Below are 27,794 nucleotides of genomic sequence, written 5' to 3' on the forward strand. Positions count from 1 at the left end.
TGCACCTTATCTTTGTATTCTGTCTGCACTCTAACATTGTATTCTGTCTGTACTCTACCATTTACATGGACAAATCAACTAGTTTATGCACCCCCTATACCCTTACGATTTTTTTTATTCCACTGAAAAGAAAATCCTGTGTTATATACCTTTTCCACCTTTCTCATATAGAGGACAGTCTCACTCCAGAGTATAATACATGAAAATAAGATATTTCTCTCCTTGCACATCTCTCTCACTAAGATCTAGACCAAGATATTATGACATTACCCATACTCACATATTTTTTCCACTCTGATCTCCAACACATTTCTTTAATCCCTCCCGCAGTTGCAAAATGGAAAAGGGCCAAAAGCTATTTTGTAAACTAATCATATCTTTAGAAAAAACTAGATGTATTACACAATTCAATACACCTCATTCCAAGTTTTGCACCAACATACGCCTTCCAAAAATATGTCTCCATTACCATTATCAACCATACTATGTGGATTATATGGCATTACAAACTTTTCTATCTCTTTAATAAATAACATAATTCCAATATTGTTTATTAATCTCTTATACTTTACCATTTTCAGTCATGCATCCCACTATATTTGCATTCTATATGCTGCTGTTATTACTTAAATATAGCTTTTAATAACCCATTTCAATGTCATATCCTTTCCCAAATTTCTCCAGTTACCCTGTGTACAACTAACTACATCTTTCTTTAAATAAGAATCTAAAAATTGATCTGATTATGTCTTCCTTTGAATAAGAACCTATACAATCATCAAAAATTCCATTCAAAAGATGATCCTTTTGATACAAAAATATTTTTTTTTACAAATTTAAGAAATCTACATTCTATTCCTTCTTAAAGGAATCAATTATAATTCTATAATAATTCAAGTATATTTCCATAAAATTTCACTAAATCTGGAGAAATTACATAAGTTTTCAATCCCCTCCCACCCCCCCCTCTCTCTCTCTCTCTCTCTCTCTCTCACCTATGGAGAAGACAAAGCAGTTATCAGTGTATCATACAAAAAAATGACTTACCCTTTTGTAATTGTAGCAAATGTTGATCTTGCCACACAGCTGAGGTATGCAAGATCTCCTGAGTCAATTCGTACACCAAGAGCTCTGTAACCTAAATCATGGAGTCCTAAAGCTACAGCGCAGAAATTCAGAAGTCCACTCCTGTAGGGTATAAATATTTTAAATTAACTGTATCACGACTAAACACCATAAAAAATGCACTTTCTGTGCACTACACATGCACACAATTTTCTTTTGCAAGATGGTAGTTGTAATTAGACCTCTTTCCACTTTGTTCTATTTTTCTCACTTTACGTTAAGTTTGGCAGAGGCACTTCATTAATGTATTTGACCACAGACAGACTCCAGCTGTTGTCAAATATATGAATGATAAAGTTTATCCCAATCAAATTTAACAGTATAACAATGGGACAGAAATGAAAGGATATCTAATAATGACAATTATCTTGTAGAAGACAAATTATGGGAACCAACATGTAAAAGGGCTTTTGGGTTGACACATAACACAGTCTACTCCCAGATCATCAGAGCAGGAGGATTATTAAGGAGGTAAATTATTTACTAGTTTATATTAAAATTAGTGTTAATCATAGAGAGATGAAAATTTTCAGAAAAGTATTTACAGCATATATATGACAAACTAGAGCATGCAACACCACTTTGATCACCTCACTTAAGGGCACAAACTGATTTTTTTGAGATCCAGAGGCAGGCAACAAAGAGTATGAAAAGTAAAGAACTTGGCTTCACAGAGAGGCTAGCTGCCTTGGAAATACACGTGTTTAAAAAATCAAGGAAGATGAGCAAAAACATAAGAACATACAATTTTCTGAATGAATGGAATGAAGCAACTACTGAACAGGTTTTCTAAATCAGAAACAACTGGTTGATGGGAGAACATGTAAGGAAAATAAGAAAACATAAATTTACCTAAGATGTGAATTTTTTTCTATACAACACTGTTCTGGATATGTGGAAAAAACTGAAAGAAAACTACGAATGCAGATGGCTTTAAAATTCTTACAGATTATATGATGTAAAAGAAAGTTTAAGATATGTCCTCTTGAGTACAAAACTACCACACTATATTGCACAGGCATGTAATCACATATATCCATTTCTCTTTCTGCTCTTTACAGTATGGTTCAAGCAGAAACTCTCCAAGTACATCTGGCTTTCCTACTCTAGTCATTCCTTCACATCCATTTCTTGCACATGCTCCCTGACTGTGCTTGCACCAAACATCTACGTTTTCCAAATAAATGATTCTAAGTTACCACATGAATATGAAATTTTCATTGGAATGATAAGTAATTTTACATCTGAATCACACACTATGCTTTCAGTAACATTTCCTCTTAAAAAATAACTATAGTGTTAAGAAAATACAAACATATGCAGCATGAGCAGCATCTACGAAATTAATACCCTAAAAAAAAGAAAGATAAAAGCATTAAATATTTTTCATGAGAGGCATGTTACCAAAAGTGTGTTGCAATCATGTTTAGGAGCCATTGTGAGACACAAATAACTTATAAAGATAATTCAATTACAAGCCTGGCTATTATGCTCAAGCAATAATCAATGATCTAACTAACAGCAGTCAACTGCTTACGTGCTAAACTCTCACCTTTGCTGCCAACAAAGGCTTTCTATCAGTTGTTGTCCTGACATCATCTAATAAGCAAGGTGGAAAATAAATTCAGTATGACATAATATCACAAATCTTGTCAGAGTTGAGAAACAATCCAGTCCTTTTATCAAAATGGTCTTGCTCCAGTAGGTGAACACATGCAAGCAAATATCAGTCTCTGCATCTTAAGGATAATTTCACTCAAAAGGTGATAAAAACTCAAGTATTCTATCACATGAGAAATCATTCCCCATAAAAGATTGATTAAAACATGAGAATAAGTGCCACAATGTGACTCTATGCTAAATCTTAACTTCATAATCAAAAATAATATAACTAGGCATATATGAAGCTCCAAGCAATAAGTAAGTCTTACAAAACATGAGGAGAAAGTACGCTTCTTTTATAGAAAGATAGGAGTATGTGGACCCCATCTGGTTTTAAGTTAATGCTCACAATGATTTGCCTCAAACACATTACAAGTAACCAGCTTTTTAAATTCCTGGACAATAAATTGCCCATCCTAGCCTTTGTAACTGGACTTATTTATTTATTCAGAAACATGATCAGAATATTTCCAACTTAAATGCGAGAGTGTTACAAGGTAACAGTATAACTAATTATGAAGCATAGGTAATGGCATATCTTGAAAAATTTCTTTAGGAATCAGGAAGTATATCAAAACAACTTTTTGTGAGGTCACTGGAATATTTAGAGTCTGGAGAATAAGTTATGAGAATACACAGTAAGAACATTATTCATTACAGGATATTATGAGAATACACAGTAAGAACATTATTCATTACAGGATAAGTAATTTTTGACTTGAAAAAATAATTCATTCCCTATAAGTAGGATACAAGTTATATACTCCCTAAAGCCAGCAAAAATAAATTGTTTTAAGTAAGATCATCACTATCTGCTTTCCTCAATAGCTCAAAATAACCTTCAATTCACCATCCAATTGGATTGGGTTTAATGGAATGACCATAAATATAGGCACTTCTCATACAAAACCCTTAAAATGTGAAAATAAAATTACATTATAATGTAGAAAAGATTAAAAGGTTGCATACTACAACCCCTCCAAAATTCAAACTCCTTCATTTGATAACAGGATATTCTAAAATTTTCCTAAAGACTGATTAATATTTCTTAATAGACAATAGGTCAATAAAGATAAACTACATGATTCAAAAATCAATCAAAGAACAGAGGCAAAGTAGCCAATAAGAGATCTTTCACGGGTGAGGATGAGGAAAAAACTTTATCCCTCACTCTGCTCTGGACCTCCTACTACAAATCAGCAAGAATGTTTCTTAATTCATTTGAATAAAGAAATAATATCTTCTCTATGGGTCTTTGCATTCTTTATGAATATAAGTTTATTCAAATTATGCATAAAAATAGGGTTCTGTCCACATCAAGACCAGGCCTTCATCACAATACCTTAAGGTTAATGAAAGGGAAAAAGAAGAGATGAGAAAGTATTTACAAATTTTGGAGGAACTGAAAACCTGTGCCAGGTCATAGTTATTGGGGAAGACGTGACAGGGTGGAGAGTTCCAAACCAGGAGGCATAGGGAAAGAAGCAATTATCAAAATGGCTCACCCTTGAGTTGCTAATAGCCATGCAGTGATCATGTGACACAGCAGTTTGATGAGTATTACGTGGTCTAGTTAGTGGTGAGGACACACAAGCAGCCAGTTCTTGGTAGCAAAATCCAAAGTAATACCTATAGAAGAAGTAAAGGGAACCAGCATTGCAGCCTTGGGCAAGTGGGTCAAGTTTTGAGGTTAACCTGGATGAGTTTATGAGTCAGACTGCTTTCAACTTGACTCTGTTAAGTAAGAATGTAGAGCTCAAACCACCAAAAATGTGAAAACAGTACTCCTTCCAAGGCTGGATCATTTCTGTATAAACACAGCAACTGTTCGGAAGATGTGTATTTTTATAATTAAGTGTACACCAAGCTGTGGACATATTATCAAGAAAGGAGCAAAACCCGGATATCACAGAGAAAGGATGGCACAACCAGCTGACTGCTGTGTAATAAGTTCTTGAAGGAGAGCTAAGCCCCTAGCCACACAGTTATTAGCAAAATCCTTTAAAAGGTTGAAAATTCTGTTTTGAAACATAACTCTCTAATCGAATCTGTGGACATGATTGTGACACACATTTGGTGGCACTTATTTGTTCAACGAAGAAAACAGAACTTACTTTAGGACATCATATGTGTCAATGAGTGCAATAAATCCAGAGGGGAATGCAATAGCAAATGATATGAAGGCTGCCAACTCTCCATCTGAAGCCTCAGATTGGAGGATTTTCAACTTGTCTGCCAGTAAACTTCTCCATGCGAGTGACACTTCCTTAAGGTTCATTACTGCTCCGGTCTCTTTGTGCTTTAGGGTCTGAAAATGATGTTTCTATCTATAAAGTCAATAAATTCATAGGTGGGAAAGAAGATATTAGTAAATTCTGAAGAATGTGAAAGGAGTGGTAGATGAATTATGGCAGAAATTACTAAAGATGACTTATAGAGAAAATGGGCATTAATGGAATGAATAGGAGTGGATATAATGGTGAAAAGCCTGACTGAGAAATCATAGAAGCAAGAATGGAGTCTTAATGAAGGAGTTCAAATGATTATAAGAGAACAACTAGCATAAGGGTATGAATTAAAAAGATACGACACGCTAATGTCGTCATTATATGCAAATTAATGATTTTATCTTCCTAAATCATGACTTTCTCAGTTACTTCCATGATTCTCAGAATTATACGGAAAACTCAAATTTCTAAGGGCACCCAGGAAGGTGCACTCAGATCTGTTGGTTACAACTATGTGTCTCATTCACCATCAGAGAGACCTAATTGCATGTCCTACAAGTTTGGTTCTATGAAAAAGAACTCACTAAGTGTTCCATCAGCCACCCATTTTCTCCATTCTCATTCTGAGTATGAAAATAATTATCAGATCATGCATTAGGTAAGAATCTGATTGGGAAAACTGTAGAAAAAATATATGGAAAATATGATCCATTGTATCTTTCATCAATTACAAGTTGAATGTTTTGAATTGATCACTTGCATTCATATGACAGATGGCATCATATGAATTCCATCTCTACCATCTATTTTTCTTTTTTTTGGTGTGTGTACCTAAATAAATATTAGTTCATGCTTTAGGTATGAACCCATTAAAAAGAAGTTTAGAAAAAATACTTGTAACATACATAATACACAATTTACTTTATCAATAACCAATTACAAATTGAATGTCTTGAATCAAAGGAAGATGGATGGCAATTCCATCTCTGCTATCCATTTTCTCCATTTCTAATACATAAGTAATTACAATTCTTTCTTGACTCTATGTACATAATGTATATGTCTAAGAATTTTCTGACTTTTTACAGTGGTACAGGATTCTTTCAGAGCAATATTTGTGTATTATTAGGGCCAATGATCACTAACTTTGACACTGAAAACCACTGAACTGAAAGCACAAAACTGAGAATTGCGAGTTTTCTCCATCCCTATCTTCTGAATATTAGTGGCAGTAGTGTACACAAGTGTACTCAGACTGTACCTCAGTATGCAGATCATCCAAACAGGAATATGATGAGACATATGAATGTGCATGTGTGCCTTTCACAGGAATGTTGTATAGTTTGCCAGCTAAAACATTACTTGTCCCATCAAAACCACCTGAAAAACAGGAAGATAATGGTTATGTCTCACTCCATCTTCACGAACAAAAGCAGACAAAAAAGGCCACATTCATTCACACTCAGTCTTTAGCTGTCATGTGTAATGCACTGAAACCACAGTTCCCTATCCACATCCAGGCCCCACGGACCTTTCCATGGTTTACCCCGATGTTTCACATGCCCTGGCTCAGTCCACTGACAGTACATGAACCCCAGTATACCAATTCGTTCCCATTAACTCTATTCCTTGCAGGCCTCTCCCCCTCCTGTGTATGTTTAGGCCCCAATCACTCAAAATCTTTTCCACTCCATCCTTCCACCTCCAATTTGGTCTCCTGCTTCTCCTTGTTCCCTTCACCTCTGACACACATATCCTCTTTGTCAATCTCTCTGTGTAGTAGCTGTGTAGAGGGGCTTTGGTTTCAGTACATCATACTTGACAGCTAAAGTGGATTTGTGCATATGAGGTTGCTGTTCATTTGTTCCTGGTACTATAACATTAAAGTGGGTGAGGTAATTACGTATCAGGAAAAGACACACAACATTAGGAAACTGAATTTCAAGTCACAAGTTAGGATGCAAGAAGGGAATTTCAATTGGGCTCCATTTGTAAATCTTAGTTGGTCATTTATATTGTATAAAGTCTCACCAAGCCTTAATGTTAAATTTATATATTAAGTGAATGGAAATTATGCCTCAGTACCTATAAACATACACTATTACTGATGAGTAATATTGATGGTCCTAAGAAATACTGGGTAAAATGACTACTGAAAAGATGTAATATAAGAATGTGTTACCTGAATTTTTTAAAATTCCAATTATGAGTAAAAGTGCACATAACTGTATTTCATTCACAGTGAATACATAATCAACACTTAATTGACTCTGTTCTTTTTCTATAAATATATGTCCTACACTGAACTACATAAACTAAAACTGTTCTATTAAATAATATTCATATACAGTGATAAAACCTATAATACAACTGCTTTCATATAATGTGAAATTGCAACAAAATCTGAAAAGTACTACAATAATAACTGACCAATATAAGCATATTTTGATGCTGTTAGACCACCATCAGGCCCCTGAGCTCTTCGCAAGCCAAACTCCAGCAACCTGATCTTTCGCCCTGCAGCCATTCTATAACGGGCAGCATTTGTAGCTATAAGGCTGGAACAAAAGCAAAATAAGTAGGAACAAAAGCAAAACAGGTACAAGTTGTGGTTCATAGTAGATAAAATTACTCTGATCTACTTTGAAAGCACTACCATGGAAAGTCAAACATTCCCTAAAAATCAAAATCTATACCTATGGCCCTTTCTACAATGGACACCGTCATATTTTTCATATCTTAATATCCTCATTATCTAGGGTACATTTAGGCTTCCTCTCTATCTCAAATAATAATACATAACTCTTTTGATTTCATCCACAGTGCAGTCCAAGTAAAGAGTATGCAAAATGAAACATAAATTTACAGTCTCATCCATTTTTCACTTGATTGCTCACTATGTCCTTCCTCCATAATTTCCATCTTTACTCTGTTTGTTTGTGTTATGTGAAATTTGTTACATATTGATGCATACAGATAATTTTAGTATTACTTTTAGGTCTGTGGTCAAATTTGTTACATATTGCTGCATACAAATAATTTTAGTATTACTGTGAGGTCTGTAGTTATAGGAGCAAAGATATATCTTAAATGAGATACAGAATGTGTACAACATTTTACAGGTACCAATCTCTTGCACGTGCATAATAGATCTGCTTGACTTTACTTTGTGCTGTGATACTGTATCAGGAGGGAGAATTGTGAACCTTGACTACATGGGACAGGCACCCACTAGACAGTAGAGTGATAATGGAAAACCCATGAACTGAATATGTAAAACAATCAGTGATCAAACAATGAAAAAACCCCAACTGATCTTGGGGCAGCATTTCAAGCTGCTACCTCACTCCCTAACCAGAAAATACAGAGGGGTAAGGACAGTATCTACTATCTCTGAGTATCAACTACAAGAGTCTGCTTAAAAAGATTTTAGCACACAGCACTTATTGTATATCTTACCTGATTCACTACAATGTCTTCTGCAGCTACATATATTCCATAATCATCTATTCTGGGATGATGCAGAACTTTCCTAGCCATAAGGAGAGATTTCAATGATCAACCAACTTACACTTCTAATCTCAAACAGCAGAACACTGACAAGGGATAATATTATAATATACAAGATACATTTTCATCATAAATGTTGAGCTCACCTTGCATAGTTAACAAGAGTGAGAAGTGTTGTTTCCAGGAGCTGAATAACTATCAGAGGTCCCTCCAGTACCAGCAAGGGAACTCTAATTAAGAAAAATGAGACAAAAAAGTGATATAACACATTGCAACTCCAAGCTTTAAGCCTAAAAATCTGTTTCCAACTTACATACATTGATTACAGCAATATTTGCACTGTGATTGAAGAGTGAAGCCAGAGGTATGCACATATTTTTAACTGAGATTTGATATTACTGAGTAATATCTGCTTGAAATAATACAGCATACTAAAATAAGCAGACTCTATTCATTACTGTGACGAGGTGCATCATCTTTAAGAGCAAAGTCAAATATAAATAGTTGTAAACTACTACACCCCATGGCAGAATATACAGGTCAAACAATGGTGCTAAATTGGCCTAAGAACTTATGACCATCTTGTAAAATAGTTTCACAAGCTATTTCATAAATTTTTTAAAATTTCACATTGATTTGAATCACATTCTCAGAACACTAGGAGTCACATTCATTACAGTTGACAAGCTAATGATATCATCACCAAAATCTTATTAGAACATAAGCAATTTGAAAGAAATACAAACAATACACAAATATCATGAAATACATACATAAATGTTTTTGGTTTGAGAATATGCACAACTAGACTTCTAGCTAAAATCTAATAACAAATCACTGGAAATCCTTAATGGTTTAAGATTAAAGTGACCTTCACTTTTATTCTGTTTTCTAGCAACCCTCAAACATTTACATTCTCCATCTCCTTTCTATTATTGGGACAAAGGTTTATCAGTGTATTTGTCAAAAAAATGATAAGTACCTGGGAAAGACAACTTTGCCCTCATCAATAGCATATACTTTTACATCCTTTGTAGTGACATCGGCCAGAAAGTCGAAAAACTCAGGTTCAACAGTGTCAGGCATTGTCTCTCTTAGGTACTGGATATCTGTGAAAAAATTCTGCATTAGTTGATCTGAATCTTTTACCTGTACTTTACTGTATATATAAACTACAAATCTCAACTACACTTAAATTCATAATATTTCCAAATTTCATAACACTGTAAATGATCCATGGTGTTCAAACCTGATTCAGAGTATCTAAAGTTTTCCATAAACTTGAGACATTCTTCAAGTCCAGCAAAGATAGTGAACTCCCCATGGAAAGGGTTCTTGCGAAAGAAGAGATCAAATACTGCATAGTCTTCGATTTTCCCAGATTTCCAATAAGCATATGCCATGTTTATCTGGTACAAATCTGAAATTTTGCAAATCACTCAGATAATACAGCAATAGGGAATAGGGAATAAAATATGTAGAGGTTCTGGATTTTATGTATATGGCAAATATAAGCATAAAGATATTATTGTGGAAAGATTAAGACTAGAATACAAGACTGGATGAAAACAAAGAGTAAGTTTTGAGGAAGAGGATACAAAATATAAGATGTATTTTGCAGAGGAAAAGGATACCTTTGAACATTATATTCAAGAATGCAACATAGTCAAAGTATAGATTAAGAATAGATATGATCTATAATTCTGTCAGAGTTTAGAAATGAATTAATGTTTGTTATACATCTGAAATTCTGTCAGAGTTTAGAAATGAATTAATGTTTGTTATACATCTGAAGATAATGTGTCTGGAAAATCATTAATCAATACCTACAGGAGTATCACCTGTTACAAATGGTAATATTGTAATGTAGGCACCTGATCATGTTGAGTCCTTTTTCTCTTGAGACAGAAGATCTGAGCAACATAAATTACATCTGGTGAAGTGTTTTGGATATCTAGGAGTGGACTTGGCAGCGAAAGGAACCATGGAAACAGAAGAGTCATAGGGTGGGGGAGAGGGAGGGTTCTGGGAGCAATGAAGAATGTTTGGAAAGAGAGAACGTTATCCTGGAGAACAAAAATGGGTATGTTTGAAGGAAAAGTAGTCTTAATAATATTATGTGGTTGCAGGACATGGGCTATAGATAGGGTTGTGCAAGGGAGGGTGGACGTGTTAGAATTGAAATGTTTGAGGACAATATGTGGTGTGAGGTGGTTTAGTTGAGGACAAAAGGAAAGGGTAAGAGAGATGTGTGGTAATAAAAAGAGTGTGGCTGAGAGAGCAGAAGAGGGTGTGTTTAAGTGGTCTGGACATATGGAGAGAATGAGTGAGGAAATGTTGACAAAGAGGACATATGTGTCAGAAGTGAAGGGAACAAGAAAAGGGAGATCAAAGCAGAGGTGGGAGGATGGAGTGAAAAAGATTTTGAGCGATCGGGACCTGAACATGCTAGAGGGTGAAAGGCATGCACAGAACAGAGTGAAGTGGAACAATGTAGAATATACTGGGGTCGATATGCCATCAATGGACTGAACTAGGGCATGTGAAATGTCTGGGGTAAACAATGTTAAGGTCTGTGGGGCAAGACTTATTCAACATAACTTTAATATTACCAAGACTATTAGGCTATTAAGTTGGGTTTAATTTAAGGGTTTTCTGCAGCTCAAAAGAGAAAGTCCTAATCTCTAAGTTTAAACTTAATCACACTGAACTAAGATATGGCTATGATATTCCGCTTATCACTGAACATGTCTCTATTCCGTTTATCACTAAACATGTCTCCGATAACGCTTATAACAATCCCAATATCTAATGTTAAACCAACATCACTTGGGGATATATTGGAGTTACAGCACTGAGGGTTAAGTGTTCAAGATGCCTGTTAATAACTCAGGGAACACTAGACAGCGAGAACTTGCAAAAGAAAATGTTTTCATAATTAAGCAGAGGATTAAGCTTCAATAATTGTGGTAACTCAGTTATATACAACATCGTTCTATAATGCTAAATTCTTAGGGCTTTATAGACTTAAAAACAAAGTACCATGTATTTTCTCTAAAACCCAACTGATCTGTTACACTTCAAGAAATATTAAGTAAATTTTCTTGCCATAAAAATCTTAATTTTCAGCAGCTGAAGTTCCCTAGTAAATGCGCGGCCTCCACACACTACTACAGTAATCTCTGAAGCCCTGAGATAAGGTATCTATCACACAGATGGAGCGATAAAGTAGAAATTGGGGGACCTGAGCTACGAGAAAGGAGATAATAAAAAAGTCTAAAAGCGGAGAAAATACAGAGGGGAAAGGCCACGACAAATTTCCCTTTGTGATAAGACCATACATTTCGTTTGTCAACATTCGACATCAATGACCAGTGACCTTCCCGGTCATATGCAACCAGGAATAGCTCGACCAGGAAACTCAATTACCTTTCACTCGTTTTAAAAGAATCATTATCGACCGTACTCATCGTAATGCTCCTAACAATGAAACAAATAAATGAAATAATCTTTTTTCACAAATCGCGCCCAAGAACATATTCGTGTTATACTAATCATGTCCTTGCACTTTGGCACTCATATTGTTCCGGTATAATTCAAAAATGTCTTACGGAAATTCCTTAAGGTTCGTACCTCAACATCTAATTTTTCCTCCTGTAAATGTCTGCATAAACAACTGACTTGCTTACAGTTTAAAACATTCAACATGAGAACCTTTGTGCAACACTATGAGGCTGGTCGTGCTGCCTCTTTCAACATCTTCCTTGTACCTTCATTAGTTTTTTTAAATATTTATTTTATTCTTGTCGTACCATTTCGTGCATGAGCAAGTCCCCTTGCGTGTCAACATACCTATTTGAAAAATCTACAAAATGAAAAAAGTCAATGGGAAGATATACAAAAACAAAACAATTATTACTTTATAACACGAGGTCATCTTTAGTTGGCTGTACTGTTTACCACTTCGGCTACAGCATCTCTGGTTTTCAACTAATCAATCAAGCCCAGGACCTCTTCTACAGAGCTCATGAAGGCATGTTACAGGGGGAAAAATGGTATCTTCCCTATACACTTATCACCGACATGAGAGGCCCTTCAGTTTCTCCATGTTCAACAAAGACTGAGCAAATGAATGAATGAGTATGAAAACACGATGCTATACAATCACAGCAAATCCCTACCCAATCCCACCTATGTACAAAGTTCATGTGTATGGCGCCAAGACCGTAACCACTGGCCTCGTCCACCACTGATGCGTAACGCAACCTTAGCCAAGTTTATTGCGTCAGGTCCTCCTGCCGGAACCACCATGTCGCCACAACGCGAATATTTCAGGTCGAAACGGAAAGCCCCTAACGCTGGTGGCCGTGGAGAAGCTTTTGAGACCAAATGCCACGAACTATTGCGTAACTTAACCTAACTTCTATTATGCGTGAGTTGATTTAATCTAGATTAGATTAAGAGTTTCTGGGGTACAAATGTTAAATTACTGACCCAGAAAGATCACATGATTTCTTGCCGAGGGAGAAAATTACAGGGTCCGCGCCACCTAGCGCAGTCGTCCGTCACCCCACGCTAACCTGCTACACCTCCCTCTTTAAAACAGATTTACCATCACGCTACCCAAGATAAGTACAGCTCTATTGTAAACCATATACGCGGGACGCACTCCCAGCCAGTTGTGCCAAGAATCTTCTTTGATCTCGGTTGTGCTTGAATGAAAGTGCTTCCGACTCAGTCAGTCTCCTGGACCCTGATACGTCGTAACTCTTGCAAAGCACAGCCCTCCCACCCGCTCTAGTACATCCAACTTCCATCCTCATTGATTATATTCCTGATATGCCAACTGTTAATCACCAAATTCGGTGTGAGAGGAGCGTAAACCAGAACTGATTAACCCTGAACAAGTATAAGGAGGATACAGGGCGTTACAATTTCCTCTTGTTCCTATCTCCGACCATAATGTGCACTCCAGCCAGTAAACAACTCAAAATGAAAGTAGGATAAATGTAACTAAAAGTAAACCTACACCTAGCATGATGTCGCCTGGATATTGTTGCTCGATTTCTCAAAGTTAATAAATCGCAAGGTAAGCCGTGAGGCTCAGTGTGCAGGTAACTTATTGAATAGTAGTTCTCCGAATAACCAAAGACTCTATTTTATTATCGTTGATACAGTTGATTGAATTGAGGAACAATAAAGCCAGATTTCATGCCGGATATGAGCTCAGGTGTAATCATATATTTCATATATAAAACCAGAGAACAGCTTATCGTATGGGGCACCTGCTGCTTTCGAGACTCATCGGCCAAGTGATATTTGGGGTCCCCTCCCCCCCTCTCATCTCATGCGGTATATATTTACGAAAACATATAAATAATATATAGCGACAGCTAGGGCGTCCGTAAGGGCAGGGCCTAGTGGCCCACGCGTTCATCTAGGACTGGGCTGCGCTAGAATCCGAAGCTGGGAAATGACCGAAGCTGGGAAATGGCAGACTTCTAGGCTGGGTGCGCTAGAATCCGAAGCTGGGAAATGGCAGACTCCTTGGCGACATCAATATCCTCCGTTTGTTACCTGATGATGGGCTATAGATAAGGTTGTACGGAGGAGGGTGGATGTGTTGGAAATGAGATGTTTTGAGGGGAATATATGGTGTGAGGTGGTTTGATCAAGTAATGAAAGGGTATGAGAGATGTGTGGTAATAAAAAGAGTGTGATTGAGAGAGCAGAAAAGGGTGTTTTGAAATGGTTTGGTCACATGGAGATAACGAGTGAGGAAAGATTGACAAAGAGGATATATGTGTCAGAGGTGGAGGGAACGAGAAGTGGGAGACCAAATTGGAGGTGGAGGGATGGAGTGAAAAAGATTTTGAGTGATCGGGGCCTGAACGTGCAGGAGGATGAAAGGCGTGCAAGGAATAGAGTGAATTGGAACGATGTGGTATACCGGGGTCGACGTGCTGTCAATGGATTGAACCAGGGCATGTGAAGCGTCTAGGGTATCAGTTATCACCAATAAGCCGTTTACAGGTTTCAGCACTGCCATTAACTAGACGTAAAATTCCATACTTATCCACTTTCCCCGAGCCGTGATAGAGTGTCTCTTCCTCTCTCCCACAGGTAATACTTCGGGTTCTCCTCCTTACAAGCGCTTGCTTGCGTGCCTCCGTCATTGGCCGAGCCACGCAGCACTCGGCAGCTCACTGCGTCGCATAATTACTCTGCGGCCGTTGGAAACTACGTAGAGATGTGATATCTAGTTCTGTTGTTAAGGTGAGGACTTCAATAACCTTCTTATGTTTTTATTCTATTAACAAAAACCCATCCCGGGTCGAGAGTTTTCAACTTATAAACTTAAATAATTTCCACTCCATTTTCTTCTTGCAAGACCTGAACTCGGTAAACACTTACGGTAGAACATTACTCATCCAAAGTGTTGTAAAATGAAAGATCGAGAAAACTGGTCTTGAACATCGTGTCATGAGGATGTAATGCCTACACTGAGATCATACATAACATTTGTACAAACACCTTACCCAAGCCATCTACCGCCATACACAATACTAGCGAAGAAATGTTCAGAGAAATGGAATTGCTAACAGACCACAGGGTCTTTATGGGGTTATTTGTGAAAGATTACAAATATTTACTTTGGGAAGTGTAAGAAAGCACATAAAGAAGAACAGCGCAAACAATATTTCGTTTGATTCTTGCCAGTCCCTTCCTCATCCACGTACTTTTATTTGACAAAGACATTTTAAAAGAGTATTTCTTCCCATCAGAAGCGTTCGTATCCACCCTGACACTTGCCACACATTTTCTGGGCCGCGTGAACGGGGGTGACCCGACCTTGACCGTCCCCATTATCCCATCTGATGCATCTACCTGCGCCCACACGCACATCAATTTGTTATATCGACCTTAGTGTGCACACCCTCTACCTGCCGCTCTGGCCACACGCGCCCTTCCACTACACAAGCCGCGCCTCCTTATACAGTAACTACAATCACCACCATGGTAATCTGACACCTCTCCAGTAACTAATACCTCCAACTACAACTATGATAATCTACCACAAAACTGCTGTGTTAAAGCCAACCCTTAAGTCTAGCCACGGCTTAACACATTTACTGACAAACAGACCGACGGAGCCCCACCAACCTCTCGAGCGCGACGCAGGATAATATTAATTAAAACAACTGCTGCTCACGACGCCAATATGCGTTATGATACACCGGACCATCTGACTCTTTGACCCACTTTCCCATCAGGGGTTATTCATTGCTACACTCTCAAGCTTACATTGCTATAGTAGCGAATTTGGCTTTATCCCCAAACTCACGCCGTCTATCTCACACCACCACCAGTGTTTGGCTGACACCATAACTCTATCCCCGGCTCACCATACCCTTAGCCAATACCGAATTCACAACCATAACCCAGGTTCACACATCCATACCATTAGCTCACACTATAACCTCATCCTTGCCCAAAACATAACCATCACCCTGACTCACACCACAACCATAACCACAACCGTAACCCTTACTCACAACCATAAAAAAAAACCAGCTGAACACTGTTGTCATGTGGCGAAGTGAGCAGTGTTTACTAGACTAGTAAGAACGTGGCGTGCAGGTAGCAGCCGTGCGCACACACACACACACACTAGCAACATCCTGCAGGCCACCTCATGTGCCAGAACCCACTATTTATGGGAGCCATTATGGGTGCAGAGACACCACAGTGTGCAATAGCATTCACTCACACGGAAACCCGGTGAGATGGGAGGAAATGTCCTCTTGTGTGAGATACTTCTCAATCAGATCGACTGGGACTGATGGTCGAACCAGAGGGATGCAATCGAGAATAAATAATAAACAAAACTTTGATTTCCTGGTGTCAGCAAATTCATAACGATTCAATACACCTTCAGTGATGCATCAGTTTACACTCGTGACCTTCATGTCAGGTAAATACTGCCTCAAATAATGATAATGTACTGGAATCACGGGCATGTGATCCCTTGCACAACCAAGATCTTCTAAAACATTACCTACGGCTGATAAGATATTACATTATCTGTGATTAAAATTCTCAGTATGATTGAACAGAACATGTCAGTACGGTTGACAACACGTCCCGGTAATCAATTCATAAATGTGAGATAACATCATCTCAGTATAATTAATTGATCAAAATTATTTCAAACTATATCAGCAGGATTAACCGAGCAATCATTTCTGTATGATTAACGCGGTGTAATGTCCCGTACAGACAGGTTTACTAATGAGGCCAAACCATATGAACTAAGAAGGAAGGGTTGAGAGAGAGAGAGAGAAGGGAAGAAACTGGTACAAAATCTCAAAGTTTACGCCCCTACCAACAGTAGCATCGACAGCTAATGAACTGCTAACTTCCTTTTCACATTAATGGTTTCAAAAAGCGAGTGGGTGATAATATTTTTACCTCCGCATTTTAACATAACCTTAATACTTTTTTTTTTAACATCCACAATCATTGTTTACTTACTGCTCAAAAATCAATTCTCCCACACTGTTCTCCCGATTCTCTATTTTCACTTCGTGTGCACTGAGAAAATAGTTTAACCTTATTAGCTTCTAATTCTCGTTCTTAGAATGAAGCACGTCACAAAACTAGCCCATTTGTCCCCCACCCTCATCTACATCCTAGGATTAAAGCAATAAAGCCATGAACAGCTCTGCTATTTCAAGTTTGTATCATGTAAATACGATAAGCAGTGAAGCCATACAGGAGGTCAGTTTACAAGGTTGTACAGCAAAGCCACTCTAGCCATTTCTTGGGTATTTTCTTCTCGCCGTTACTCCCTCATCCTCGTTGTGGATTGCAATACAAAACATCACAAAAAGTAATTCAATATTGTGACGATTTGTAGTTATTCACATACATGCATTATCAAAGGCTAATGCTTTTCTAACCCACACTGACAAAAGCGAGTGGACTAAAGGTTCAATACAGTATAAAGTTATAAAAGAGCTGTAGGTCCATTGAAAAGGATAAGAGAGATGTTCGAGATGCAAAATAAGTAAAATATATGTTTAGTAAAATGTAGAAGAATGATATATATATATATATATATATATATATATATATATATATATATATATATATATATATATATATACACAAAATATGGTCATTGACATATGAGCAAGGAGACTTTAGAAGTAAATAGGTGGAACTCCTAACCTAGCCCTAACAGACAACATTGCACCAGACCCATGCACTAACGCAGAGGCTAGAGCTAAAGGGAAATCAATGGTGCCTCACTACCTTCCTGGGGAAGGGGGAGCAGGGACCAGCATGTATTAACACAATGAGTTCCGCTCATAATAGGGCTACAGCTGGTAAGTCAACGAGTATGACCCACAGCTAACACGATATAGAAGCGACTCTGAGCATAGGTATGGCCCGAGATGAGTATATTTGTACACGCTCGAGTTGGTGCTGTTACGGCAATCTCATTTACCACTCTTAGTACAATAATGATAATTATTATAGTAGTACTAATGTCATTAAATGAATGAATATTATCCAATTGAACAGCATAAATAGTAAAACATTTCAATCAGTGGGAGTTATATACGATGATGTTTGCGATACCAGAATCACAGTGTACTGTTTAGCAAGTATTGTTGTTCAAACAGCAAGGTAACAACGTTCAGGGTCAGACACAGCGGCTACACAAACATAATTATCATCCAGTCTGTAACTCTGAGACACAACAAACACACTACAAACGTTGCAACATATCTAACATCAGGGCAATTGGGATCCCGAGGATGATGTGTTTATGTTTCCCTACATCAATTAAACTTTGGAACTCTTTTTAACTTCTCATGTCTTTTGAAGAGCTTATGACCATTCTGTTTTTAATAGGTTTACCCACTTCCTAAACAGCTATTTTCTACTTTTTTTTGTTATATACTTCTTTATCTTTCGAGCTGTTGTAAATTTCGCTTGGGATCTGACCTCGAAAGGATTTCCGTTCATGACCGCATAGATCAACATGCAGAAAACTGAGTTTGTCTTCACGAAGGAATATTACTGTATTTCCTTTTTTTTATTCTTTGGAGGGGATACAGTCGTCTGCATCAAATGGAAATAAATAATTACTGCATCAACTTTCACGAAGACGGGTAAACTTCACTTTGCCAAATTTTGCATAAAAATTATTCGCAAGAGAATAAGGAACACCTCCACAATTCAGAAAGCTGCGGGCAACTTTGTACGCTAATACAATTCCTATACGCATCTTAGGACAACCAGTATCTTTAATAACTGATACACAAGGAAACATTGTAAACAGCTTAGGGTGAAACTTGTCCTCAGATAATCAATTTTTTTGAAGTTGATAAAGTGCGAAAATGCTGCGTGAAGATTAGCTGTAAGAGAGCTAGGCACCAATATGAAATGTTTCATATTATTATGGAAAATCAATCATGGGAACTAAATTCCTTTATGCACCTCGGAAAATAGTATAACTTTTCAATGCAACTGAGGTATATTACGAAAATTACAACATAGAACTACGATAAGGAAAATACATAAAGTATCTGGCGATTATTCAATATGTTTCATATGGAGTTGGGAGGAAAGGGTAATTATAAATGTGGTCATAAGAAACGTGAATCTCAGAGAATTAAAGATATATGGTTATATTACGAGAGGGAAAACTGACTTATATACAAATGTTACATTGGAAAACATGAATGAAGAAACCCGAACGACAGCTTTACGAATGTAGGACATGGGGGAAAACTGATCCACACGAATTGGTATCGCGTCACCAGTGTGGCCCCTACACTAATTGTGCATCATCACGTGACTCTAGTCCGTGTTTATTGTCCGTCCAGAAATGAAGGGTTGGTGGGCGCTCAAACAAGATTGCTGCAGAGCTGCCAACAGTTCACACAACATACGTCATGTGGTTGCAATACAACTCGCTAGCAACTTCATCATCGCGCTACACGATTTATTAAATCCGCTAATTCGTTCACAAAGCATGTCCTTCTTTCCAGAAAGATACACGCTAAAAGTAGAGTAACAATCACACTGTGTTTGAAGTATGGTAGGCCTGCTGTGGGTTAGCCAGGGTGGTGTGTTGCCAAGGCGTTGTCATGGTTACCGCGTCCTGACCGGGTCAGGAAGTCACAACACACGCGAACCCGTATTTTTTGTCCCATGGAAAGATCCCAAATTTTTCCTTAAAGAAACGAGTCTAATTTCACACACTTAAAGAAAACCAGGAGTCTTCCTAATTTCTATTATGAAGTGGTTTACTAGGAATGATTAACAATCACAGTATCTTAACTACAGGACGTATTATTCCAAACTATTGTCGACCATAGACAGTCATATTATGTTGATCTTACTAAAGCAAAATAATAGCAATAATTTGAATTTAAATAACAATGGCATCGAATAATAAGAAAGAAATATATATTTAGAATGTGACCCCCAGCTTACGTAACTTGGAAATAACCAACCACCTTGAGAGCCACTCCGTCATACTTCACGATGCTGGATTTCCTGTCAATTACATTATACAATGATGAAGCCTTTTTTTATGCTCCATAATGCTAGACTTCCTGTACTCTGTATCAAATAATCTTGAGAGTGAAGGGCTCCATAGATAGTGAAAATCCATGGAACATGCGTGAGGTCGACTTATACTCATTCATATATGACCTCAGTCAGTGACTAGGGGGTGGAGAAAGATCAAACAATTACAGAGTCACCACTAACTCCTGTACGCACGTACTGACCTTCCATGACCTGGTGGCAATGAAGCCACACACGTCTATCTCGAAGGTTTAGGAACCAACACATACTGAACTCATGACATGATATGTGCTCAAGCACAAGGTCGAACTGTTTTATACTCTCACAATGATGTAAAGAACTTTTCTTAGTACCTTACTGTTATCCATTATAACGTACTTTAGTTATAACGGTGCCAGGCAGATAGACGGAAAGAGTTAAATACATTGATAGTAGGTGTAGACATTGACTGTCATGTAATTCCTGAGATGTGTAAATAGAAGAGCTTGCTCTACCTAAGAGCCTCCTACTCGTCGTTCCTTAGGGATGGACATATTAGTATTCAGTGCGAGATCCTCACTGACGCAACTGCATAATTACTTCCTCCTGGAGCTTTGCTCTTCCCAAGGAACCGCGGTATGACAGTCCTTTGTCTGCTGAGGAATGATGGTTCAGAGCGCGAGTACACACAGGTCCCTGAAGGACACAGGGAACAACACGCCATACATACGTCGCAAGTTATAAGCTTATGATACATATATTGCATAATGTTCTCTAACCGCATCAAACGTCTCTAATAAGATAATAATTTTCAATGCACTTGTTCGGATTACCCAAACATAAATACAATATGAATACAAAATCTTAAGATCAATTTCCTCCTGTTATATATAGAGGGGGGGAAAATATCTACTAAGAAATATGAACTTCCTAAGTTCCAATTTTCAGGTTTAATTGAGACACGACATAATATTCCAGAAACACCCAGAGGCAACCCCGGTGCAAACACTTTTCAGGTCTTTCATCGGAAAGTATCCACATGATTCCATCCCCGCCACAAAGTGGAACCCTGAAGCAAGTTCTATTTTCCTTCGTGCGACTCCCCAAACCATTCCGCATTTAGTGGTTGTGTGAGTAGTGTGTACAGGGACGGAGTTTTGTTCGTATATGCACCAATCACGTTTTGCTCTTTGCTATTCTAACCTGCAGCTCTGCCACGCACATGATATGACCGTCAATTTTGGGTTCGTCTTCATCTGGACCCAATCTCACATTTGTTTTTGTTTGGACTAATACTATTTACATAAAGGTTTTCTTATATACCTAATCACATTATGATGTCTGTTTGTTTTTTAACTGGCTGTTATGCATCTATCATACATATTTATTTTCAATTTAAGCTATATAGCTTGTTTCAGCATACAACTGACAGTTTACAGGGTCCCTGTAGTTTCCATTCCCCCAATTCTGATTGCAGCGTTTCTGTACGTTTTTACATCTATTAATAACCGCTGGTTCTATTTACCACAACACAGCAGTTTACATTTTCGCATCTTATACTGTGAAGATACCAAGCATTTTTATTATCCACTTTTCTATAACCACTGTTGAGAAAGATCTAATACATCTTTACAATTGCCTTGCTATTTCAAATTTTACATTGTGATCTTTACTTTCCATCCTTTTGATGATTACTCCGAGGTCTTTCATGTTATTTTTCTCCGAGGTCTTTCATGTTATTTTTCTATGTCAGTCTTTTCCTGCTGGTTCCTTGTACGGTGTCACAGTTATGCTGTTACTCATTTGTTCACAATTTTCTTTACACTGCACTCCATCACGTCCTCTTTAAATTTACGGCGCCTGCTGCATTTACCCAGAGCAGTCAACTGATACGTAATTATGGCTATATATGGGAGCTCCACACTAGGGGATTTTGGAGCAGCAGGTAAAGGTATACTTACACACTTCTAAACACATATTTTCATCCCTTTTTTTTACTGTGTCCTTTGCTAGGGTGATAGTCATTTCCAGAGAAGTATCCTTTGGTTATATAAGCAAAGCAATACAATGTGAAAACCTTCAACATAAGTTTAAGATATCAGTCATTTATATTTGTATTAAACAGGTCATAACTGGTCTTTATGAATATAAAAATTTGCAATTACCTGATTATGAAATTCTTGTCAATGTCCATGACTGCAGATAAAAACTACAAACTCTGTAAATGCAAAATATCTTCCACCTTCTTATCCAGTTATGGGTGTCATTATTCTTTAACAGTCTAACAGTTAGCTTCCACTCTGCATGTAGTGTACCTTACATATGAATAACATAAAACAATGCAGCTCACAGCAGGAAAGGAATAACGGGGGGAATTTCAAAATACATGTAGATGATTTCATCACATGTTCTTATTACTACTGCCTTTAATATAATGTTAGTTTTTTTAGTATATATATTCAACAGCTTTTTTGCATACGAGTGTAAAGTTTGCCCCTGAAAACACTGCACTAGAGTTGCCTTCTGCCAATGGCCTGTTAAGGGTGAGACAAGGCTATGAAGCAACACTAGAATTCATCAGTTGTGGAGACTTTTGCCATGGCATCCCCTCAAGGGTGTTCATAAAGGGAACAGGTGTCAGAGACAGAGCATGGATATAAACTTTGCATTTTTTAGGATTTTTTGTATTTTTGAAGGGGAGTACATGTAGGATATGAATATATAAGTGAAAAATCAAGAAGCACAGTCTCTCCTAGATGTTGCAGACAGTAAATCTTATGGAGACTGATCAAAAGTTGTCCATAATTTGCAAATGACTCGAGTGGGTCCAAAGAATTATACTTGATGCATTCAGTTGTTTAAATATGCATCATAAAATGTAATGAATGCAGGGGGCATTTTATTTATTGGAGAAATATATAGTTTAAAGGCTCCAAATTTATAAACATAGAGTTTAAAATTTTTTCCACTGATTATTTAGACATGATGGAAACAAGCCTTTCAAACCACTGAAATTTGCTCAACCAAAGTGTTTCATCCTCAAAGGAGGAGCTTTTTAGCAAGATGAGACTCGTAACATACAGCCTGTAATCTGAAGCTGCACCCTATAAAGATATATGCATCAGTTTTGTATTTACATGATCAAGAAAGAAAACTCTGACAGTCATAGATGTTCATCTCTCACAAAAACTGTGAACTATTTGTTTAACAATTTCCTCCATTTGCTAAATGCTTGCAGTGTGGTTATCCTGATATAATGAGCCACTAGTCTGACAAACAAGGATAAGATTTACCAGTACAGAGTTCAAAGAAGCACCAGCAAAGGCTATCACACACATGATCAAAGTCTTCAATAATGCGTTCATCTCTTACACTTCATTTCTAAAATAAAGAAACCCCTGATTAGGGTTGTTCTGGTTTGGGTTTCATTTGTACTAGACTAGGGATTTTCATATTCAATTAAGCCATAATTTTATTACTGTCAGAAATAGATAAGTACTATCCATGTTACAGGAAGCAGATCAATGTACCAGAAACATAAGTCACATAATAACCTGTCTTTGTTAACCTACAATCCCTGTGGTGGAAAGAAATAAAAATGTTTCCTTCACTTTAATTTGAACTTTGAAATATTATAAGGATTCAGACACTCCAGTGTAATAATAAAAGTTAGTATTTTAAGGATTCAGACACATCAGTGTAAAAATAAAAGTTATTCTGTTGTAGAGATGACTAATAGCATAACAAACTGTATCCAATGCTAGCCTACTAAGACCTACAAAATATTTCCTTTATATCCTTAAATATAACATGGCCAAATCCTTCCAAAGAATTGCCTGATATTCCAACTCACCTTTCCTAAACCCATCTATGCCAGGTTAGGCTTTCTTAATTTCCTTCACTCTTGCCCTGACCTTAATCACGTTTTTCCATTTTATATGATAACTATCAAAAAATGAATTAATGCACCATCGAAAGTCATTCCACTAGATAGCAACTACAATTTACATTACTTACAATTTGTTACTTTAATAACCCGTGTTATTCATTGCAAGAAATATCTCCTGCATTACTATCAACCTTCTGTTTCAGTTCACCGCATGACACTTCTTGCCCTTTATTACTTTCAGGGATGATACATTGTTCCAGTTATGTTCCTGAGAACTGTGACATGCTGTTTTCTTTTCATTATCTACACAAGCACTAAAACTCAAATGTACAATTTCATTTTCATTTATGACAAAACATAAGCAAGAAACTTTAAAATATTTACATAACTAAACTTGTATATCAATTTGAATACTGCATTGGAATACAATCTTATCATTTCTTTTCTACATATGCACACTTTTACAGCATATCAACACAAGTAATCCATGATTTTATATCACAAACTCAATGAACACAGATTTTTACAGCATATCAACACAAGTAATCCATGATTTTATATCAAACACTCAAACACTGAACACAGATTTAACAGTTGTACTTTCAATTAACCTCTTCAAATTGTTTTTCACTTTATATGCACATTAATGTCCAAAACAAACAAGTTCTTTATGTTAATAAGCAAGAATTTACATGTCACCATGTATGGACAAGTTTTTCACCGTCATATTTGATAATTTTAATTTAAAATAATAAAGAGAATGAATGATTATATGATTTGGAAAATATGCTTGCTATACACTTCAAATTGTTATTCAAAATAGTGAATGAACAGGCTGAGTATATTTTTTCTAATATTTTAATTTCTCAATTGTATATAGATAAATAACTGACCTGTACATAGAACACTTAGTATCTCATTAGTAACATTATCTATTTTATCCTCCCTTTAAACAAACTTAGACACCATTCTAATGAGATCTTTTTGAGTTCGTGACCTATTTAATATTCCAACTTTTTGGTTGCAAATATCCTTTTCTTAATTTCTTTAAATGATAGTTGATAAACGTAAATACATAATTGTTACAGAATAATATTAAATGCTTCACGTGATAATTCGACAATATCTGGACGATAAGCCACAGTATTGCATAATACAACCATGGATAATGAATTTCAATAATGAAATATTACCAGTAAAGGTCATGGTTAGATATATTAATAATTTTGTCCTTGAAGTTTAGTCCTCAATTTTTCTCAGTTTCTGATAAATACTTACATGCGGATATGAGCGATAAGAAATATATTTTCTGCCATGTACAGAACCTGTCAAACAGCAATAAACATTTCTTCCAGACTTACCTGTAAGAAGAGGTTGAATGACCCCATTCTGTGAATGATGGTTTCGGATGCGGTCCAGTGAAGCTTCTACTCGGTCTATCATGATCATGTCCTAGTCTCACCTCCCGTCCACAGCGGCCTGACCGTACTCTCTTCTCTCGCAGTTGTAGTTTCGTCTGCTTACGCGTGATCACCTGTAGAACTATATGTTACAGGGACGCTATCCGTCTCGGAATTCAATGCTGCACAAGAATCAAAAAGAGATAAAAGCATCAGATTTTATCTCAATGCTATATATTAACTATACAGTAGTATAGACATCGGGTATAAGACGCTGCAATTCCACTCACGGATCATAACATTGGATTCGTATCGTCTATACAGGTGGGCGGGTCTTGCGCAGGCACCACACAGGGAAAAAGCATTTTTTTTTTTATCAGAATGAACAGCAATAGCGGATGATTTTCGCGGACTTTCAGAATAATAGCAAGTAAATAGGGAAATTAGACAATGATACCAAGAGTTAATTTCATCCAGAAATTGCTGTGTATGTAAAGTAATTATATCTTCCTCAGAAGAAATACATTTTATAATTCATGCACACTTTATATAAAGACTAACGTGGCACATTGTCTGCCGTCGATAACTTCAACCAGTAGTAACCTGAATAAAGTGATTTGATGCAGTTCAATCGTTCTAATTCATGTTGTCAAGTGACGATGATATTTGTTCATCCTAAAAGAGATAAACGGATGTGAGATGTATTTGTTAGAAAGATTTCTTTTGTGCGTTTGTATAGTTGAAGGTTTCAAGGTGTGTGAATGCTGACCATATGTTTATATCAATTTCAAATCTATTTCTCTCCTCTAGGATGAACATACATCATCTTCACTTGGCTAGATGCATTAGAACGATTGAACAGCATCAAAACAACATATTCAAGCTACGACTGGTGGAATTTATCGACAGCAGAAGTTGCATCACATTAACCTCAGTGTATGTATATATTACACACCGTTTCGTGGTTATTCTTCTAGAGAAGTACTTCACATACATAACGATTTCTATACTTGACAAACGTAACTAAATCACTAAGTGATATTTCATCGCTTCTTCAATCTAAGGGACAAACATGCACAGACAAGCATGCAAGTAGGCGCATCGAGTCTTAACAGGCAGCCGACCCACACAGCCATCTCAACCTTTCGTCCTCTCCTTTAATATTTGTGGATAAATGGATAACTAACATAAGCTGATATATATATATATATATATATATATATATATATATATATATATATATATATATATATATATATATGTATATATATATAGTTGTGTGTGTGTGTGTGTTTTACTTATTCGCCATTTCTTGCTTAGCGAGGTAGCGCCACAAACAGACGAAGAATGCCCTCATTCAGTCACATCCACTCTCTACGAGCTGTCAAGTTGACTATACCTAAACCAGATCCTTCTGCCCACAGCCAAACTTCATAGACCTTTCTGTGGTTTCCCCTGACCTTCAATATGCCCTAGTTTAGCCCAATGATAGCCCGTCGTTCCTTGTATACCACATCGCTCCAGTACGCTCTTTCCCATGCACGACTTGCACCACCTTCTTGCATGTTCAACCATGATCACTTACAGTATTTTTTCATTCAATTCTTCTTTGGTTCCCCCTTCTCTTTGTTCATTCCACTTCTGATAATGTGTACCTTAGTCATTTCTTTTAGCTATCGAATCATATTCGACGTGTGGAAAAGGATGCATTTCTGTCTTTTCACTCATAAAAAGTATGACAAATCACGGAAATGTTTTTTTTCGGCTATAAAAGATAGCTGTAAAATATTTAAAAGAATCTAATCTTTTTTACTCTGAAATATGAAAAAGCTATATAGTAAATTTCAAGTTGTTTTTATATCGAGAAAGTATATTTAAATTTTCACATACACAGAAATGAAAGATATTTTTATACGGTCAGGCATTCTGTGATACATTAGAACATAAACTAAGCTCGGTGTGCATCGTGATTATATTATGGGGGAATGAATTACGTGTATCGGTGTTCCTGACCTCAGTAATTCATCTGTGTTCCTGACCTTCTCATATAAGTAGGTGTCTTTCCTTGTATATGTAGTGTAAAAAACCTAACGCTGGACTTCATTTGTGGTTCATAAGGAGTGTATGTGAATAACTGTTGCATAGAAACATGTGAAAAAGAATGTTACAGAGACGTGTTGGTTGGGAGCCGGTATTTGATCGTTGGGTATTGTAACGGTCAGTTCACAGGTCAGTGAAACTCGTGTTATTAAAGTTTAAAGCATTTACAGTGTTAAGGATGTATGGTAGGATCTCTTGAAATACTACGTGATGAAAAAGAGAATATACTCTATAAGAGAACTGTATAGATACGTAATGTGAAGGATCAAGACTGCAAGAGAGAGAGATTGA

The 27,794-nt window shown here is 36.9% G+C and overlaps 1 protein-coding gene across 7 annotated transcripts in view; it reads right to left on the reverse strand.

Annotated features, from left to right (window-relative positions):
- Positions 1–25,544, reverse strand: part of Naprt (nicotinate phosphoribosyltransferase) — a 58,131-nt gene extending 32,587 nt beyond the window's left edge. For 3 of the 7 annotated variants that reach the window (XM_071691676.1, XM_071691675.1, XM_071691670.1), the window contains exons 1-8: positions 25,365–25,532; positions 9,775–9,945; positions 9,508–9,634; positions 8,672–8,755; positions 7,446–7,573; positions 6,277–6,395; positions 4,902–5,095; positions 1,048–1,188 (exon numbers count right to left, since the gene is read on the reverse strand). In XM_071691676.1, coding sequence (XP_071547777.1) covers positions 1,048–1,188; positions 4,902–5,095; positions 6,277–6,395; positions 7,446–7,573; positions 8,672–8,755; positions 9,508–9,634; positions 9,775–9,945; positions 25,365–25,452 — 1,052 coding nt within the window. In that variant the 5' untranslated portion in view covers positions 25,453–25,532. Of the gene's footprint in view, positions 1–1,047; positions 1,189–4,901; positions 5,096–6,276; positions 6,396–7,445; positions 7,574–8,671; positions 8,756–9,507; positions 9,635–9,774; positions 9,946–12,716; positions 12,742–25,364 lie in introns of those variants that run through there. The other 4 variants (XM_071691671.1, XM_071691672.1, XM_071691674.1 and 1 more) reach the window with 4 other exon arrangements.
- Positions 25,545–27,794: the final 2,250 nt, after the last annotated feature.

Source organism: Panulirus ornatus, chromosome 51 (genome assembly GCF_036320965.1).
Source record: "Panulirus ornatus isolate Po-2019 chromosome 51, ASM3632096v1, whole genome shotgun sequence".
In the NCBI taxonomy this organism is placed as follows: domain Eukaryota; kingdom Metazoa; phylum Arthropoda; class Malacostraca; order Decapoda; family Palinuridae; genus Panulirus; species Panulirus ornatus.